Source organism: Haliaeetus leucocephalus, unplaced genomic scaffold (genome assembly GCF_000737465.1).
Source record: "Haliaeetus leucocephalus isolate CR32 unplaced genomic scaffold, Haliaeetus_leucocephalus-4.0 Scaffold702, whole genome shotgun sequence".
Taxonomy (NCBI): Eukaryota; Metazoa; Chordata; class Aves; order Accipitriformes; family Accipitridae; genus Haliaeetus; species Haliaeetus leucocephalus.
In genome coordinates, this window is record NW_010973138.1 from 926816 (window position 1) to 944321 (window position 17506).

Consider the following 17506-nt stretch of genomic DNA (forward strand, 5'->3'; position numbering starts at 1 on the left):
GACCTAACGCAGCAGCAGCTGGCAGGCTAGTCTCCCTTCTGATGCTGGCCTGAGATTTACTGCCCATTCTTTCCACATAATTAACAACCAGTGAAACCTCAATAACTCCAAACAGAGGCTATTTAAATGCCTCAAATCCCCAGAGGAATCCAGTGTGTTTTACCTCACCTTACTCCTCACAGTGAGGTTTTGAAATGTCCTGGCACAAGCAGGATTAAAGACTTTCCTTCCGGGTTTCAGGCATTCTTCACAATAATTACTTGAAATTACCCAGAGCCGCAGGAACTGGGGGACAACTGGCAGTTAATAGCAAGGCACTGCGTCAGGCAGTGAGATTTCCTTGTGTGGGATTCCCGGGAGGAAAGCTCTGGCCAGCCGGCTGCCCCACGCTGCAGCTCCGGGCAAGCGGAGGAGAGGTAACACGCAGCAGGACGTGCACAAGGCTCACCGCCGGCTCACTCACAGGAGGCATTTGCGAGAGGAGGGCAAATGCCAGCACGTGAATCTCACAGTTACGATCTCCAGTAAAGCTGGGTACTCCCACTTAACTGGAGAAAGAGAAACATCACCAAGGAAGAAAAAAAAACAACCCCAAAAACATTTAGGAAAGGAGATGTATTTTATTGAAAAAAAAAAAATTACATTTCACTTATACACCATGAAAATACTGAGTTGTGTGTTATTTTCATAAGAAGAGGTTAAGACTTTCACAAGAAAATCACATTCTTTATTACAGCGTTACTCCACAAGATGAGGCTCTGGTGGCATCTGCACTGGCGTTTTCACTAAACAGTAGAGCAGGACTAAATGTGCTTTGGGCAAAAACCCTAAATATTGGCCTCTTCCAGATGCTACTCCCCGCTGAAGGCATGGCACACATTTGGTCAATATTGAATTATTTCTGAATTAGAGACAAATCTTAAATTTTCTCTACTCACTTAGATCTTAGGCAAATTCATGGCTATCCCTCCCCTCCATTTTTAACAATCTTGATTTGTATTTCCCATTCAGCCAGCTAAAAGCATGTTAAAATGGCATATAGGCTGTCACCCTCACATCTTCCAGAAAGAAAACAATACTGAAAGGGATACATTGCACTAACAATCACCAACAGCAAATGACATCATTGGATGGTGCTAAATTCTCCAGTGTTTCCTTCCACCATAGCATCTCCAGCAACAAGCCCTACAGTTTTCTTCCCTAGCAAGGCATGTATCCACATATAGCGCATATTAGGCGCATGAATACACGTGCCGTACTAAATGCAGGCCACAGGACGGGAGTACCTGTCCGCAGGTGGTATCCCAACGCCATTTGTCACAAGGCGTATCACAAGAAGCTTGCTGTGCTCCAAACCAGCTGTGACAGGCTGCACCACATCACTTGGCAAGGCATCTTCTGAAAATCCCTTATGAACTAGAGACCTTTGGTGTGGTAAGATTTAAAATCTGCAGGCAAAAATAAATACTAATGCCACTTAAATTCCCAGGTAACTTCCCCTACTTATTTACTTACTTATTTATGCAATTGTGTTTCGCCCAAGGCTGGGGGCAGGCGAAACAGTCACTTTGCCACCACCACGGGTATATTGCACCCACCGATTCCCGGGGGAGGAAAAGCCAGGCACAGCGAAACATGCAAAACATAGCTGTTCCCTTCCGTCGCCTCTCTCCTCAACAATGCATTATTAATCTCAGTGATATTTTTCTTGCTAACTCAGCAAAGCAGAAGGACTTCTCTTTTAACATATCCAGAACTCAGGAACTCTTGAGAAGAAAACTTCTGATAAATTCTCCTCTACTTTTTGCAGTAGTGATTTATTCAGAAGTGTGGTGAGGATGTTGCCATGTTTCTTAAAAGAGACATAATAAACGATGCTCAGTTTTTCCAGATCACCGACTGTTGCAGTAGGAGCACAACATTCAGCAGAGGGCCATACTCCGCCAACTCATTCATGTTGCAGACCCCTGCACTTTCTAGAGAGCCCCCAAATGACAACCCAAAAATAAATATATACATATATATATGGACGGCTGTGGTTTAGCCCTGGTCTCCCAGCCATAAGAAACAAAGACTCAAGTAAGTATAGCAAGATGAAAAAAATCACACTCCAATTTTCAAACATGCTAACAGCTTGCCTTTTGACTGAATGGGATTTTGTTGGTAACTCAGCTCTTCTGAAAGCTAATATATTTATGAATTTAAATTCAGATCACCCTACTAAAATTCTTCACATTATTACAATTGACAAACTCCAGGGAAAAAATCTTTACTTCCTCCCATTTAGCCTACTCATCTCTCTGTTGCACACATTGAGCACAAGCTATGAAGTTAGCTCAGCCACGTTCATAAAATGTTAAAAAATGTGAACGAGCTAGTTTTGTTCCAGTCTCTTGGCTTGTCCATTTATATGTTGCTATTAAGCACTTGTAAGATTCCCCCAGTCTTATTTAATTAAATAAACAAATCCCTCACCTGTTTTTAACCTGCCCTATATGTATTTGATACTTTATTCCAATGCAAAATCTAAATTTCAGGCTTATGCCACAACTTACCTGATTTTATAATGGATAAGGTAGCAATATTTAGGGTTTTCTTTTTAAACGATGGTATCTACCATCCTATTGCCTCTCTCTACAATCAAGCGTACAAGCCTTACTGCAGAAAGAATACAACTCATAACCGCCAACCAGAAAAATACACAAACACTAAAAAAGCCTACAGTTTCAGTAGAAATTAAATCATTTGCTACTACACAGAACTTCACTGGTTTTCTGACATAAAAGTCATTGAATTACTACATACACCTCAAGGACAATCATTAAGATGTGTAAACATATAACAGGTCCACCTAGTCAGTACAAAGCACCACACGAACTTTAAGTACATAGAAAGTTTGCTCATAAATATTTATTTGTTTAACAATTCAGCACTAAAAAAATATTACTTAAAAAGGCATCTTTTATTAAGTTATTCTGTTTGTCCAGGGCTGGTGGGGTTGTACTATCCCTACTATATTACAGCCACCTGACTGTCTTTCCAAACCATTTTACTTTTCTGGAAGAAAAGGCTATGTGTGGCTGGGACCCAAAGCTTCAGCACAATCTATAAAAATATAATTCTTTAAGACCTTCTGCTCACATCCTGAAGGCCTACACAGCCAGCCCCCAAATTCTGTTTCCCACCCCACCACATTGCAAATAAAGCTTCAACACACACACACACACACAGAGTACATATATTACACTCTTCTACGCACAGATTTTCTAAATAGCAATGCAACCACAAGGGCAATAGGTAAGGAGTACATATGATTTCAGCGGTAACATATGGCACAGCCTTCTCATATTGCTGGTTTTCTCTATCTGAATAATGTGCTGCCTTATTCACTTCTTTGCAAATTGTGGATTTATTACTGTTATTTGCACTGTGGAGGCACTAAGTCAGGAACGCATGCTTATTTAGGAGCATACTTGGGAACATCCCATTTGCCTTGAGGTCCATTGCTGCTGGTGCAGTAAAAGCACCAAACTGGTGGCTGGTGGCGCTGGGGCTGTAACCTGGCACCGAGTTTCCTGGTGAAGCAGACAGGATCTTCCTAGGCTGTTGAAAACCAAACCACATTCTTCCCTTCTGGAAAATGTGAGAACTAGCTTGGGCTCTCCTGAAAAATCGTGCTGACAATAGCAGCTCCCTTGCATGCTGCATTCAACACCCTTGGCCAGGTGCTTAGGGCACACTCCTCCAGCTTCTGACTGAACCTCGTGGATTTACCTTAAATCTGCTCCTGCATGCATGTATAAACTCGCTGTTTTCCTCATTTATTTAAAAGAGGAGAGCTATTTTCAGGGTTGTGACTGAACATCTCAAAGCTTAGTTTCCATGGCTGATATGCATCTTGAATGGATATGTTTTAGAAAGCTACAAAACTGTTCAGCAGTAGGCTCTCACTTACCAGAAGCAAATGTCTTCCATGAAGAACAGCTCTCTGAATAATCTTATCCTGTGATTCTAACACGAGTTGAATGACTAGTCAATGAGCCAATAAGGCTGCAATGGGATGTAGAAGAAGGGGTTGTGCTTCCATTTATGAAGAAATATTTTGGTTTCAGAGTGACCAAAATTTATAACACTTATATCAGCTTCTAAAAGTACTCTTTAAATGGGCAAGGACCTTTACTCAGGAGAGGTGGTTTTGTTTAGTATAAACATAAGCCAAACTTCTCCAGTGGGCATCAGCATAATGACATAGCACCTTCTCCAATAACCAGTGCTCTCATTAAACTGGATACCTGCTCTCTTCCTCGTGCAAAATACTCCCATAGCAGAGACGCTGTAGAGTGCTGACAGAAGCACTTGTTCGTACACGCAGGAACAATTGCTTCCTTCTATATAGTCTTGTATGCTCTAACCTACGCAGTAAGATAAAAATTCTGTGAAGGGGAGTGCAGCTAAATGCTGCGCAAGAAACAGACCTTCAAAATGAGCTGTGGTTCTTATTCCAAGCCCCTCTTCTCACCTTGTATGCAGGAACAAAGAGCACAACACAGAGAGGTCCTACACATGCAAGTAAGATGCATACAAGAGCAGTGGTGCAGAATGCCAAGTTGTCTTCCCATGAAACTTCTTTAAAGAAAAAAAAAAATATTAAGACAACAAGGATGTTACTCACTTCCATATACTTATCTTACAATGAGATGATTACAGTGCACAAATGTGCACTCTTTCTTTTAACTACCCTTTCTCTATACTAGGATATAACTAAGGAAACCTTTAATTACATCCACTTTATTCAGCAAGACTATCAAACTGTTCTTGTTCTGTTTAATTCTGAAATGATTAACATATTCAAAAATAGGATCTAATAATTTGTGTGTGCATGGTATATTAAATGTAGATGCTTTTATTACAATCTTCCTTGCCACATATTTTAAAATGAATCAATACAATCACTGTAACAGTCTCAGACAACAAATTAACACCAATCAAGACACAGTTAAGATACTCAAAAAGGTAGTACGAGTAGCTAGAAACCTTGGTCCTCCGATTCTTTTGTATAACACATTGATTATAGATTTCTCCTGCTTATGATAAAAATCAGCAAACAAACATTAATGTTAAGAATTCATACTGCAGATTTCTTAAATGTTTATATAGAGTATGAATAGCATTGATTTTAGCACGTCTTTATGCATGTCTCCCAAAGAGGTACATGTCAATTTTAAGCATTTAGAGACTAATCCGGGCCCAGAATAGAGTAGATAATTTCTAAAAAACTTTTGGTCTCTCCTGCACCACAGGTCCACAAATGAGTGCACTTGCAGTAATCAAAATGGCTGACCACATACACTGGAAAGTTCATTCCAGAAAAAAGGGATCCAGCAGAAATTACTTCCAGTAAGCGAAAAGAACGAACAGTGCAGAAGTCGACTGGACACAAACACAAAGGATTCACCGTTCCCATGTGTATGTACACTTCACCATTAGAAGCGTCCTTTGCTGCTAACTTCACACATACACATGGGCATACGTGTGGCAAAGAAGTCAGCAGTCCCTAACTGGTGAATGCTGGACTGGTGGGTTACAGACACCTTGCATGCTGTTAGGACGGTCATGGAAGATTATCCATTAGTTATTGACTCCACTCTCTGGGCTAAAGTGCTTGTTCTTCTGTAATCAATTGGGACCTAAACTAGTTTAGACTAACCATTTTTCTTTACCTAAGGATCTGCAAATGGATCACACAACCCTGATAAGTCTCCTCCAAGCCCTTAAATAAGTAGTGGGCAGCTGTCTAATACAGAGACACTTTCCAGCTGCACCAGAAAGACAGTAGGAACTCAGAAACAGATACAGATTATTATATGCAGGAGGAAAGGAGGGAATAAAAGATTGGACAGAATTGTGCTGAGTCTTTGAATTTTGTTCTGCAAACATGAAAAAGTGCTGTGTAACTGAACAAATAAAAAAGCATCCAAGTATTAAGTGTGTATACCTTGACATTTAAAAATACCTGTTAGCCTGTTGTGACTACAAAACATTAGCTACAGAATATATTTACAGATAATTTCTGATGTTTGTTCCTGGCAAGAGATGTTAAGCCCAATTCTTCACTGAAGACATAAACCTGACCCAATTTAGATCAGGTCAGTAGGAGTTTAAAACAGGTATCACATGAGCAACTCCCTGGGGACTTAAGCAGAAGCAGCTAGCAGCCCATTGCTACAGAATCTAGCTACTGCAAAATATGAACTTTTGCAAATTGAGCACATTAGTATCATCATGCCTTTTTTTTTTTTTTTTAACATGGGTATGTCACAGATTCTAAGGAAGCTGTGAATTACTGAACTGATCCATTCTTTGAAGCAGTGGGAAAAGATCACACCTGAAAGGTATAAGCTGCTCCAACAAATATATAGCTTTCTTTTTTATGGTAAGATCATGGTTCATTATGGTTTACAGATAAAACCTTGTTTGCAAGATAGCTTTAAGTTTCCTAAATTCCAAGCTGCTTTATTTCAGAAAGACCAGCCCTTGCCTTTCTCTCAATTCCCTTGTGAAAGCAAAAAAAAAAATTGTGCTGTCTAACACTTACTAAAAGGACTTTTCTGTAGTACATGCTTACAACAGGTAGGGTTTCTTTGACAGCAAATTTTGACTGCTATTGCTGCTTAAAAAAGTTTTAAAAGGTCAATTTTGAGCTTCTCTCTCCTGTTGATCCTCTGATGTGAAGAATTGAAGACTCTCAATTTTGCACTGCACTAGTGCAGTGATGGCCACCATATGGCTCTCAATTTGGCCCCAGGCAGCTCCCAAGCCAGGCCATGTTATGTGACTGGCAATGAAGCTAAGGCTTGTGCAGGGGGTGCTGGGCAATCCACAGCCCTGGCTATAGGAGACAGTGTACCAGAAGCCAGTTCCAGACCCAGCTAAGATCTGTGCTGGAGCCATGGGACCGTAGAAATCAAACGTCATTTACTGCATGTGAACTGCTCCTGGGATTCATCTAGTTCTTGGCAATCCGAGGGAACCAGTAGAGGTCTCAAAGCTCGGCCACCTGAAGATTTTTGTATGTGACCCATAGCAGCTCATAGAATCACACTTCTGTTTGGAATATAGCATGCAACGCTTCTTTAATCAATGCCAGAAACAGTTAAAATACTTTTGTGTTCAACTGTTGAAATGCATCACCAGCTACAGTATTTAAGTATTTTTGCTGAAAGCAACTATCTCAAAAAAGGCAACTGTATTTCTGGCACAACTGCCCAAGCAAAAAGCAGCTTACCTAAAAGAGGGGCAAATTATTAATACTGAGCTATTTCCTAGCCTGTCTGGAAGTCTGTGTCTCAGGAAGAAAAAAATATTTGCATCAATTTAAAAATACAGCACTGCCAAGAAAGGCAATTCATTGTATTTCACAGAATCACAGAATGGTTGAGGTTGGAAGGGACCTCTGGAGATCGTCTAGTCCAACCCCACTGCACAAGCAGGGTCAAATACAGCAGGTTGCTCAGGGCCATGTTCAGTCAGGTTTTGAGTATCTCCAAGGATGGAGACTCCACAACCTCTCTAAGCAATCTGTGCCAGTGTTTGATCACCCTCACAGTGAATTAAGGTTTTTTAATGTTTAAATGGAATTTCCTGTATTTCAATTTGTGCCCATTGCTTGTTATCCTTTCGTTGGGCACCACTGAGAAGAGTCTGGCTCCTTCTTCACTGCTTCCCATCAGGTATTTACACACACTGTTAAGATAGTTCTTGTCTTTTTACATGTTGGATATCAGCCACGAGCTCATCTCTGTTACTGACTGCTAATTTTAGCAACTCTTCACATCACCAAAATTATTATTGCTAGAAAGTTATTTCATGGCAGTGGTTACTAAAAACTGTGGCAGTAGAGTCACATTTTGTAGGTCATTTCTGTTTTGTTTTTGTTTTTTTCCCCCCTTGACATTCTCAAGTCATGTGATTTTTTTTTCCATTTTTAATGCCAAATGCATGAGAGGAAATAAAATTATTATTAGTTGTTGAGAGTGAGAGCCTGAGGTTTGCTTGTTACATTTACTGCAAAATGTGTTCATCTCTTAAATTTCATTTGCTTCAGAGATACTGAAAATGAGGGATTTCAGAAACGTATTAATTATGAAATCTTATTCTATGAAAAAAATCTATTCAGCTAAAAATTCACTTCAAGGATAAATTACTCTTCTATTAGGTGAACTCAATTAACTTTTACAATGGCAGAAAATCCACAAAAATGGTGGGATAAGTGAAGACTTCAGTGGCCAAAGCAATCTCCAAACCAGCTCTCCTCAGGACTCCCAAGCTATGCAAGTGACACTATCAGTTAGGCAGGTGTGATGAGGAAGATGCAGGAAAGGTATCTGGGAGATACCCATGACTGAGTTTCCTGAGCATACTCAGGTAATCAAGAAAAACTCAGCCCTCTCCTCTAATGCAAATTTGCTTCATGTCACTGCAAGTAGAAATGCAATTTTAATCTCCCTATGCCGTCTGACACAAATAAAGCTCATCAACTTAATTTGGATTTAACAACAGACTAGACCTCACCTTAGGAGAAGCAAGAACCTCAGTACCATACAGAAATCACATGGAAGTACGAGTGGTCAGTACCTGTCAGTGTATCTGCCCTACTGGTATAATATGTAGCTGTGATGTATAGAATGCTGAAATTATTAAGAATCCCATTTTGAAGCCTTATGAAGCAGAATTCTGAAATAAAGATGCATTAATAAGAATGCATTTCTGTCATCTCTAATCAGCATAGGTTGCAGAGACTTACATTATGAACAAATTAATTTTGTATATTTCACTGCGTTTAGCAAACATATGTAACTTACTAAACCTTACTAAACTACAAAAATTACTTCTGCCACATTGCTTCATTGGTAAGGCTGCCAATAGTGCTCACTATTGTTAAGTGGAAGTGCCCTACATAGTTTGTAAATACATCCATCCATGAAGAACAAACTAGGGTAGCCAGCTTTCAGGGTAAGAGCTGCTTTCTCCTTTGTACTTACAGGATGTTTGTCCTTAGTTAAAAACTAAACAAAGAATCAGCCTGGCCTCGGAGGTAGAACTACAAATTTCTAATAAGTGCTACTGAATAAAGATATTATGTTATTAATGAAGATGTTTCTGGAGCAGCTTTTGGAAGAAAATCATGGGGGCACCTACAGACGTTAGAAATAAGCAGCCAGTACCTGCAAAAAATGAAGCTGTGCAGCTGTTCATAGAAAAGAAACAAGAGCAGTTATCAGTAACATGAATGACACCTCAAGGTCACTTCAGAGAATTTATATGCCAAACATCTTCAAAGTACTCCCACACACAACCAGAACTTTGTGTGTAGTTTTAACCCTGCTTAGTTTCATAGCAGCTGAGATACTGAATACCAGAGTAGGTAACCAGATATCTCCAGGAAAAGGGAGCATGGAGCCAGCTCCATTGGCACTAGATGCCATCTTGAAATATATTTTCCAGTCAGTCAAGCATTCCCTTAGCAAATTCACATCTAAAGTCTTTGGCAAGGCAGGAACATTGTACTCTCTTGCCCTGGGTAATTACACAGACTAACTGAATTGGACAGCCATTTTGATACCTGGTAATATGCTTCAATACACACTAACTGTTTTGTTTTTAAAACTGAGCAAGGCCAGCACATATGTTTGAGAGTGGGTATCTGCCTATGCTGGGCACTATTTCATGAAAGTCAGGTTTCTGTCACAGATCTAAGGCAAATATTACAATTTACAGGAAAGAAATGAGGACATCAATACATTGTGCGTTACTGGAGACATACAGCCTTTATAACACGGTGGCTTTCACTATGATCTCTGGGTTTTCTATGTCCTTTTTGCTTTGGACCATTCTCAGTTCCAGCTGGGCTGAGTTTGGTTTGTTTCCTTCTCCAGCTTGTGCTAAAAAGATGACATCAGAATGTCATTAAAAACAGCAGTATAAAAAGAAACATGTTACATTGTTCTGTTACCCCACTATTTTTTTCTATGCTCCTCCCCTCCCCTATCTCCCTTACTAACCCCCCTTACTACCCTGATAAAAGCTTCCAAAGTGGAAGATCCAGGTCAGCACTGTGATTTCTTACCACCCCTTTCCACACCTCTCTCCAGGAAAGAAACACAGCTCTGCTGTTATTAGAAAGTGACACAGAAATGCTCTGAGAACCCACAGATCCCATCTGGATCTCCTTAGGAACTGAAATACATGGGAACTCCAAGGGGACAGAAGCTGAAACAAAAATTGCTCCTCACATGCCCAACACAGCAAACAGACAGTTTATTATTAGTTGATAAACCCCTCTCAATACTAAACACATGCACTCAAAGGGAAAGTGATGGAGCTACACTTAAAACAGAAGGTCTCTTGCACATCAAACTCGGCAGTTCCTCAATTTCTTCCACCCCTCTTTTGCAAAGCAGTCAAGCACAGTCAGCATGACTGTAGTGCCACTACAAGCTGAACAGTGACATCTTCAGTCGGATGTTGTCAAAAATAGGCTTGGAGGACACAGTAAGGAACATGCACTGACAAGACTACCAAGCTCTCATTCTGTAAATTCTCTGGCTGCTTCTGCACAGAGCTCCCTTCAGTCAGGAAACCAGAAAGCTCTTTGAATGTTTCTTCTGATGCAAATCCAGACAGAACAAGGGAAAAAGGTTTGAACGAATTACCTTTTGCACTCTTAATGGTCCTTTGCAGAACATGTTGCATGGCTGACACAGTCTTTTCACATGCCACCTGCATTAACATCATATATTCAGGTTTTAGTAAAATTTCAGCTGCCTAGTTTAATATTATTTCAAAAACGCTGCTATTAATAGGCAAACATGACTGAGACACAAACAGGATGACAACTATGTAATATAGAGTTTGGGAAAAAAAACACTTTAGACTCTCTTAATTCTCCCAAAACACATATTAGAAACCATACACCCATATCAATGACTCTATGTGCTTAAGGGAAAGAAATAGAAAAATAGATCTGATAAATGATTTTCAGTGCTTATTATGAAGTGAGGGTAAAAAATATAATTACAAACATGCATGCAGTCTCTCTCTCTAGAGAGAACATCTTATTTGGCAAAATTACAAAAACCATGTAACTGAAATGTGACCGCCCAAAATTGTACAAACTAAAATGTTTTGGCAAAAAGGAAATTCTGCTTTTTATCCTCTGAGGAGAAGAAAAAAAGCCAAACCAGATGAGAGTCTTTAAATAATGTCATAGATTAAAAGTAATAAAAAAAAAAGAAACATAGCCTAAACTTGCAGAGAGACACGTAACTTCTCCCACACCTTCAAATTGTTTGGATGCTTATGTGTCCATGCCAAAAGCATAGCAGCAAACAAGTCTCCTGTTCCAACAAAGACAGCATCCACCTTAGGAGACTCCATTCGAATTCTTTGTGTCATCTTGGTACCATCTGCTTTAGCTACAATACAGACAGACAGTTAAGTAACAGACCCAGCAATTAATACAGTAGCATTTACTATAATTTAAAGGTGATCACCAGATTTGAATTTCTTTGTTGTTTGGAACGTAAAGATGCTAAGGAACATTGTAAACTTTGTACCAGCTCTTTTAAAAGGTGCAACCTTTCAAAACTTTGCCAAGTTGGGATAGCATTTACAACTTATATACTGTACATACTTCACTTAAGAGGGAGCAGGTAGCTAGCACCTTCATTTTCATAAGGATTGAGAGCGACCTATTTTCATTTAGACAGCAGCAGCAGCAGCTTGCTCAGGAAACCACATATTTATGGAGACTGCTGAATCCTAGATGGGGCATCCCAAACCATAATTTAGAGTATCTCTGGGTTGTATGAAGGCACAAGAGCAGCTGTAGACAACAGCAGAGAATATCTGATCCATGTGCCATATTGTAATCACCATTGGAATGACCAGACATTCCAGACACAGCATGTAGCAAGTGCTAAGACCCACTGACTGATTCTTAGTGGAATCTGTTTTGAATATCAAGACTTTTTCAGTCTCTCAGCAGTCCAGAATGTGATGCCCACGTTTAGATCCCTTAGATGAACAAGAAAAAGAGATCATATACCATGCCACATAACTATGCTCTTCTCAGGTAAAAACATCCTACAACAGTCCAAACACACAGTGAATCTTGGTGACGGTATAGAAGGGGATATAAAGAAGCAGCAGAACCTATCAGGGAGGAACAATGTGCTAACAGGACAGTGTAACTTTTCATAAAAGCATTCAAAACATTCAAAGTTCCTGTTTTATACCGCTACTACTTGTCAGGGCCACTACTACGGGCTTTAACAGCCCTGATCAACCTCACCTAGGACATCCTCCACCCATGCACCCTCTGCCCACTCGCCCAGGACCTGCACGGAAGCTCAGGCCTGGGTGCAAGCATCCTTGCCTGAGCTATGTTTTAGGTGTACTTGTGTACAGCCCTGCTGTCCTGACTTACTGATCAGATTTTCCAGATTAATCTCAGACCTGGCTTGTCTCTCCTTTCTCTGATGATCACTGGACTGCCAATGGGACCTGTCCACCATCACCACCCGTTCTGCTCACCTTATTCAGATACTGTGGGCCTGTGCCCTGTTGGTGAGGGCAGTGCTCTGCCTGTGTTATGATCATGCTCAGCTCCCAGCTTGTCCTCCCTTATGGAGCAGCCCCATTCTTACTGCTCTCTGATATTACTGTAAGAGAAGTTCACTTAAGGATCTAAGCTCCTTCCATGCACTACAGATGCGTCTGATGAACCTACTTATTAAAAAAGTAACTGAAAGCACAGAACAGGTTAAAGCACAGTTTAATGACAGAGTTCATGACTTACTTTTTCTGTGGCTTCCCAGAGCAATTAGGTAGTCGTTTCCTAGAGGCGCCTGTAGATCTGAGCTTGTGATCACCACAGTTTCTGGCCCCATGGCATGGAGCATATCCATTACCTTTCCATGTGCAAAAAGGCAGGAATCAGTGACTGCAATGTGTGTTGATTAAACTTTGCATCATTCATAGTACTGAGGATTTTTGACAAGCACCTTGTTTTGGCATCTTTTGTAAAGAGAAAAAACAGTTTCTACTCAAAGAGTTCACTTGAATTAGGGGAATTAATTTGAAATAGGGGAATCAAAACATCCATATTTAAATGTACACAGCTGTTAAAATATATAAGCATCTCTGTATTATCTTTGGATGCTCCTCTGAAAATAACACTCTGTATCAGCTGTGATCAGAATTTTTGTCTGCATCATGTTTTCAGAACATACTATCAAAAGAATAAGAGAACAAATGTACAGACACATGCACCTGAGCTGGCATCTTGAAACACTTGCTAGAAAGCAAATAACTTCAGGTCATGAAGTCTTGTTTAGCTACTACTTTAAGAGTTAGCAAAAATTAAGAGTTAAAGAGCTAAATGAGATGTACAAGTGTGTCTGTCTCAATCTTCTTTTCTCATTCTGTTTCAAACCCCAAATTATACCTGTAAATTATGCACCTTTGCAGGTGTATTTCCACTGTGTGTTCCTCACTTAAACTCATTCATACTCTACTTCTGACATCACAATTGGTTGCTACAGAAGTGATTTTGATTTCACAGAAGAAAGAATGACTTCAATAATGAGTTTAGCATAAAACACAGATAAAATATTAATTCCCCCAGAAGAGTTTAACTAAAAATCCTCTCAGGCTAGCTATGACTCATGAGCCGCTGAATGATAAGGATTTATTTCTGCTATTTTTTAACTCTCTATTGCTTTTCTTTCTTGTCTAAGCTTCCAAGTTTCTTCAACTGTCAGACCTCTTTGCACAGACATTGGTTTGGTTTTAAAGAAGCTGTAAATCCACCGCCATACGCTGACATAATCAACCTGTGAAGTAACATTAAACTCATTTTCACTTCTTAGTCACAATTCACCAAGAACCTAATCACCAGTATTTCTAGTTGTAGGACTTAGTCCCTTCTCCATTAATATTACATCATATTTAATTTTATGTTAAAAGTCTATACTGTCATCACTAGTCTTGCTAAAGAAATGAATGAAAGCATGTCACCATGGAAATCGATGCCAGAATTCCTATGACCTCCAAAGGGGACAAATTCCAGCATGGATTATTACTCAGAAGGATAGACCTATATATGACATGCAGCTGGGGAGACAGATTAAAATATAATATCCTGCAAGAAACTATTTTAAAAGTGTTTCCATTCCTAAGTATAATTCTGGCTCTTTAGAAGAGATTTTTTAAAACCCATCACATGAATGAGACAGTCAGAAAACTAACTTCTAAAATTGTTTACCACATGCAATTCGTGTATACAGCTGAAATATGCAAACCTAAAACTAATGGCTGCTCAGCTAATAGTGTTGTTCTCCGGGCTGTGGTTCCACTGGTGACGATGAGAACAGAAGAACTGTAGCAGCTAGTGGCATGAAGCACAGTTCATTACCCTCACCCAGCACAGTGGGGTAATGTAAAACTGGGGTGGGGGCGGAAATGAAAAGAACTGAGATCTTTGGAGCTGCTTCCTGCCATGAAGAGATGGTAATCAGCCCATGCTGCATGACGTTGCTGGAGTAAAAAGAACAACAAACATTTGGGATGACAGACCCCAGCTACTCTCCAGGGTGCCACTGCAGCTGCTGTTTGTTTAAAAGATTTTGTGTTCCTTTGAAGTTCAAAACCAAACTGGAAGAAGTAACATCAGCCCATTATGAAAGCACTTGACTAGTCAACAAAACAAAGACACCAATAAAACCATATTCCTATTTTGTCCTTCATCGCTAAGACCTGTAGGTTTTTGTTTTCTTCAGTTTGTGTAAAAGGATAAATCCTTACACCTCAATGCAGTGTATTCGTGGACCACCCATCATCTCTGTATGGCGATGACAGCAGCTATCAATGCTGTGGGTTTGTCTGTCTTTCACCAGGCGTACCTGAAAGCCATCACTCCCAGTCTGGTTTCTCATCTACACAATCTACCCTTTTGCAACCCAGGTCTCATCCCCTTTGAGTCAATTTAAGGAAGAGAAACAGAGCACCAGCAAACACTGTCAGGAAGAGAGTCAGAGTGTATTCAGTCAATCCTCGTAAGAGTTTGCTAGTAGCTCTCTTCCTTGCAAACAGTCTGTATGGAGGAACGTGTTCTAACACTCAGCATTGCTGTTGCACGACTCGTATGTGGACAGCAGAGGGAGCGACTCATAAAGGTTTCTAATGCCCAGGGTCACCCGGGGTTTTCACCCCAACCAGTGCATTTCCACAGCGCTGACAGCGTGTGGTTACTTGCCACATGTGCTGCTGCTACCCTTCTTACACTGCAGGAAAACGAGCTCACACTCACTACCACTGTAATGCCTTCATCTGTAGCTCTTTCGGGAAGTTTCTTCAGAAGTCTGACACTAGAACAGAAATGTTTTGCGCCTGGAGTGCACAAGCTTTTATGATAAACAAAGAGAAAGGACAGAGGCCAAAGTGATGTCAAAGTTTAAGACAAATGGCAAACTTCAGCACTGCAGGCAGGAATTCAGAAAGAGATCTTACACATCCTACTCCTTGCCTACTTACCTCTAAAGCGTCTTTTTCTGTGTGAATCTTCCTGCCCGTGAGTAACCTGAGAATGAAAAAGAAATCTTAAAAGAGCACAAGTTCTCCAGGCAATGACTGCTTTGTTTACTCTTTGAAAGGAAGAAAGCTTGGACTGCACCATACAGGCCTAAATGGTTTGTTGCTACGTCATCTGCTGTACCAGACCACTGTGTTTAGAAGTTAAGTGCACAGATACACAGTGCTGCTGAAGCGGACTCACACCAGTCCTAACCTGCCTCCTGTAGAGATCCCTGTATCATAAAATTCCCTCAGAACTGTCTTCTCGCCACCTTCCATGTAGGTGCTCCCTCCCCTTAGGGAGACAGCCTGTGGTGTATCACAACAGATTACCTCCTGACCAAAGAGTCACAGCTATGTAGATAGGACGGGCAGGAGACATTTAAATTCTTAACTCCTATGAGATGTTGCCATGGTGCTATTTCTGAATCTAATTTTGGGGGTTTGATTCAAACTATTTCAGTTTTGATATTCTGACATATAATAAAAATTTTCCTAGGAATGGGTAAGGACGGGGAAGGAAAGAAATGTATTTTTTTAACCTGCCCTAGATACAGGTCTCTGGAGGTAACAAAAAGTAATCGTGAAAATGAAAGACCGGAGAAAAGAAGAGAAATCTTTTTCCTCATGTAACTCCCAGATTTTTTTATTGGTTTCAATATGGAACAGTTGGAGATTTGCTGGAAAGCACCACTTGAAAGTAACAGCTAAAAAACAAAACCCAACACATACATACCTATGGCACTGTACTGAGACAAATAAAACAATGGGTATCAGCCTTCCCTGATTTTATCCCCAAGTTTATTTGGCTATAAAAGGAGTACTTACTCAGCTTCAAACTGGTTAGGAGTAATTATATCAGCAACAGGTACGACTTTGTCCCTGTAGACTGGGAGGAGATCCTTGGGCACATACTAGGGGAGAAGAAACAGTATCAAATGTTGTCAGCAGCATCTGAGATGTGGGACTGCAACTCTCCTTCCCTCAACTACCACTCATGCTGTCACTGAGTAACCTGACAGCTCCCAGTGCACTGCTATGCAGCAGTAGCTAAAGTGGCAGTGCATCCTCCAGCTGGTGACAGTACAACCAACAGCCCTTCTTTCACTGGAGGTGATAGGAAGCACCACTAAGCAGACACGCCTAAACTGGCAGCATTAAAAGGAAATGGTGCCTGGAGAAAGAACTTTCGGGTTCCCTCTCACCAAGGTGACACAGCAGCATGAGGAAATACAGTGTCCCAATATGGGGAACCCTTTCTCATGTCCCTACCTCCAAAAGAAACTACTTTGTTGTTGTACCGACAGTACAGAGGCCCTTTGCCGCGGCAGCATGTGCCCACATTGATTGTGTTGCATTGTGGGATTTAGGAACAAGTAACATCCATGCTATGTGTTATTTTGCCTCCTTCTTTCAGTGCCGTATTTCAAGGGTGTGCTGTACATCAGTATGTGTGAATGGGAATCAGATTTGTAATTTGTTCAGTACAACTTAATCTATAAAGCAGTTCCGATAAGGACATCAAAAATACTTCGCTCGCATTGTGCACCAAAGTCTAACAAAACACTAGCATATTTCACGGCCTGCAGAATGAGCTCTTCCAGTAATGAGGGCCAATGCTCCCCTTTCTGCCTGTCTTTTCCATCTCTACCCCATCTTCATTAGCTAAATGCAGCCCATCAGCAAAGGGATATTGGTTGTCTAAGCAGGTGACATACACTGAGATGTAACAGGAGCCCACCAACCTGCATGCTCTTCAGGCTCAAAGCTGAAAAGCATCAGCTGTTTTGGCATACACTGGAGCTCAGCTAGGAGTTCGGGTTAGATGGGTACAGGGGTCACCTCACCTTCCCGACTCCTGCTGTAACTCAAT

General features: G+C 40.6%; 1 protein-coding gene across 1 annotated transcript in view; it reads right to left on the minus strand.

The window, feature by feature from the left end:
* Window positions 1-9812: 9812 nt before the first annotated feature.
* PDXK (pyridoxal (pyridoxine, vitamin B6) kinase) overlaps window positions 9813-17506 on the minus strand; it is a 44692-nt gene continuing 36998 nt past the window's right edge. The window contains exons 6-11 of the mRNA XM_010580244.1: window positions 16462-16547; window positions 15595-15640; window positions 12860-12971; window positions 11338-11474; window positions 10713-10779; window positions 9813-9941 (exon numbers count right to left, since the gene is read on the minus strand). Coding sequence (XP_010578546.1) covers window positions 9829-9941; window positions 10713-10779; window positions 11338-11474; window positions 12860-12971; window positions 15595-15640; window positions 16462-16547 — 561 coding nt within the window. The 3' untranslated portion in view covers window positions 9813-9828. The remainder of the gene's footprint in view (window positions 9942-10712; window positions 10780-11337; window positions 11475-12859; window positions 12972-15594; window positions 15641-16461; window positions 16548-17506) is intronic.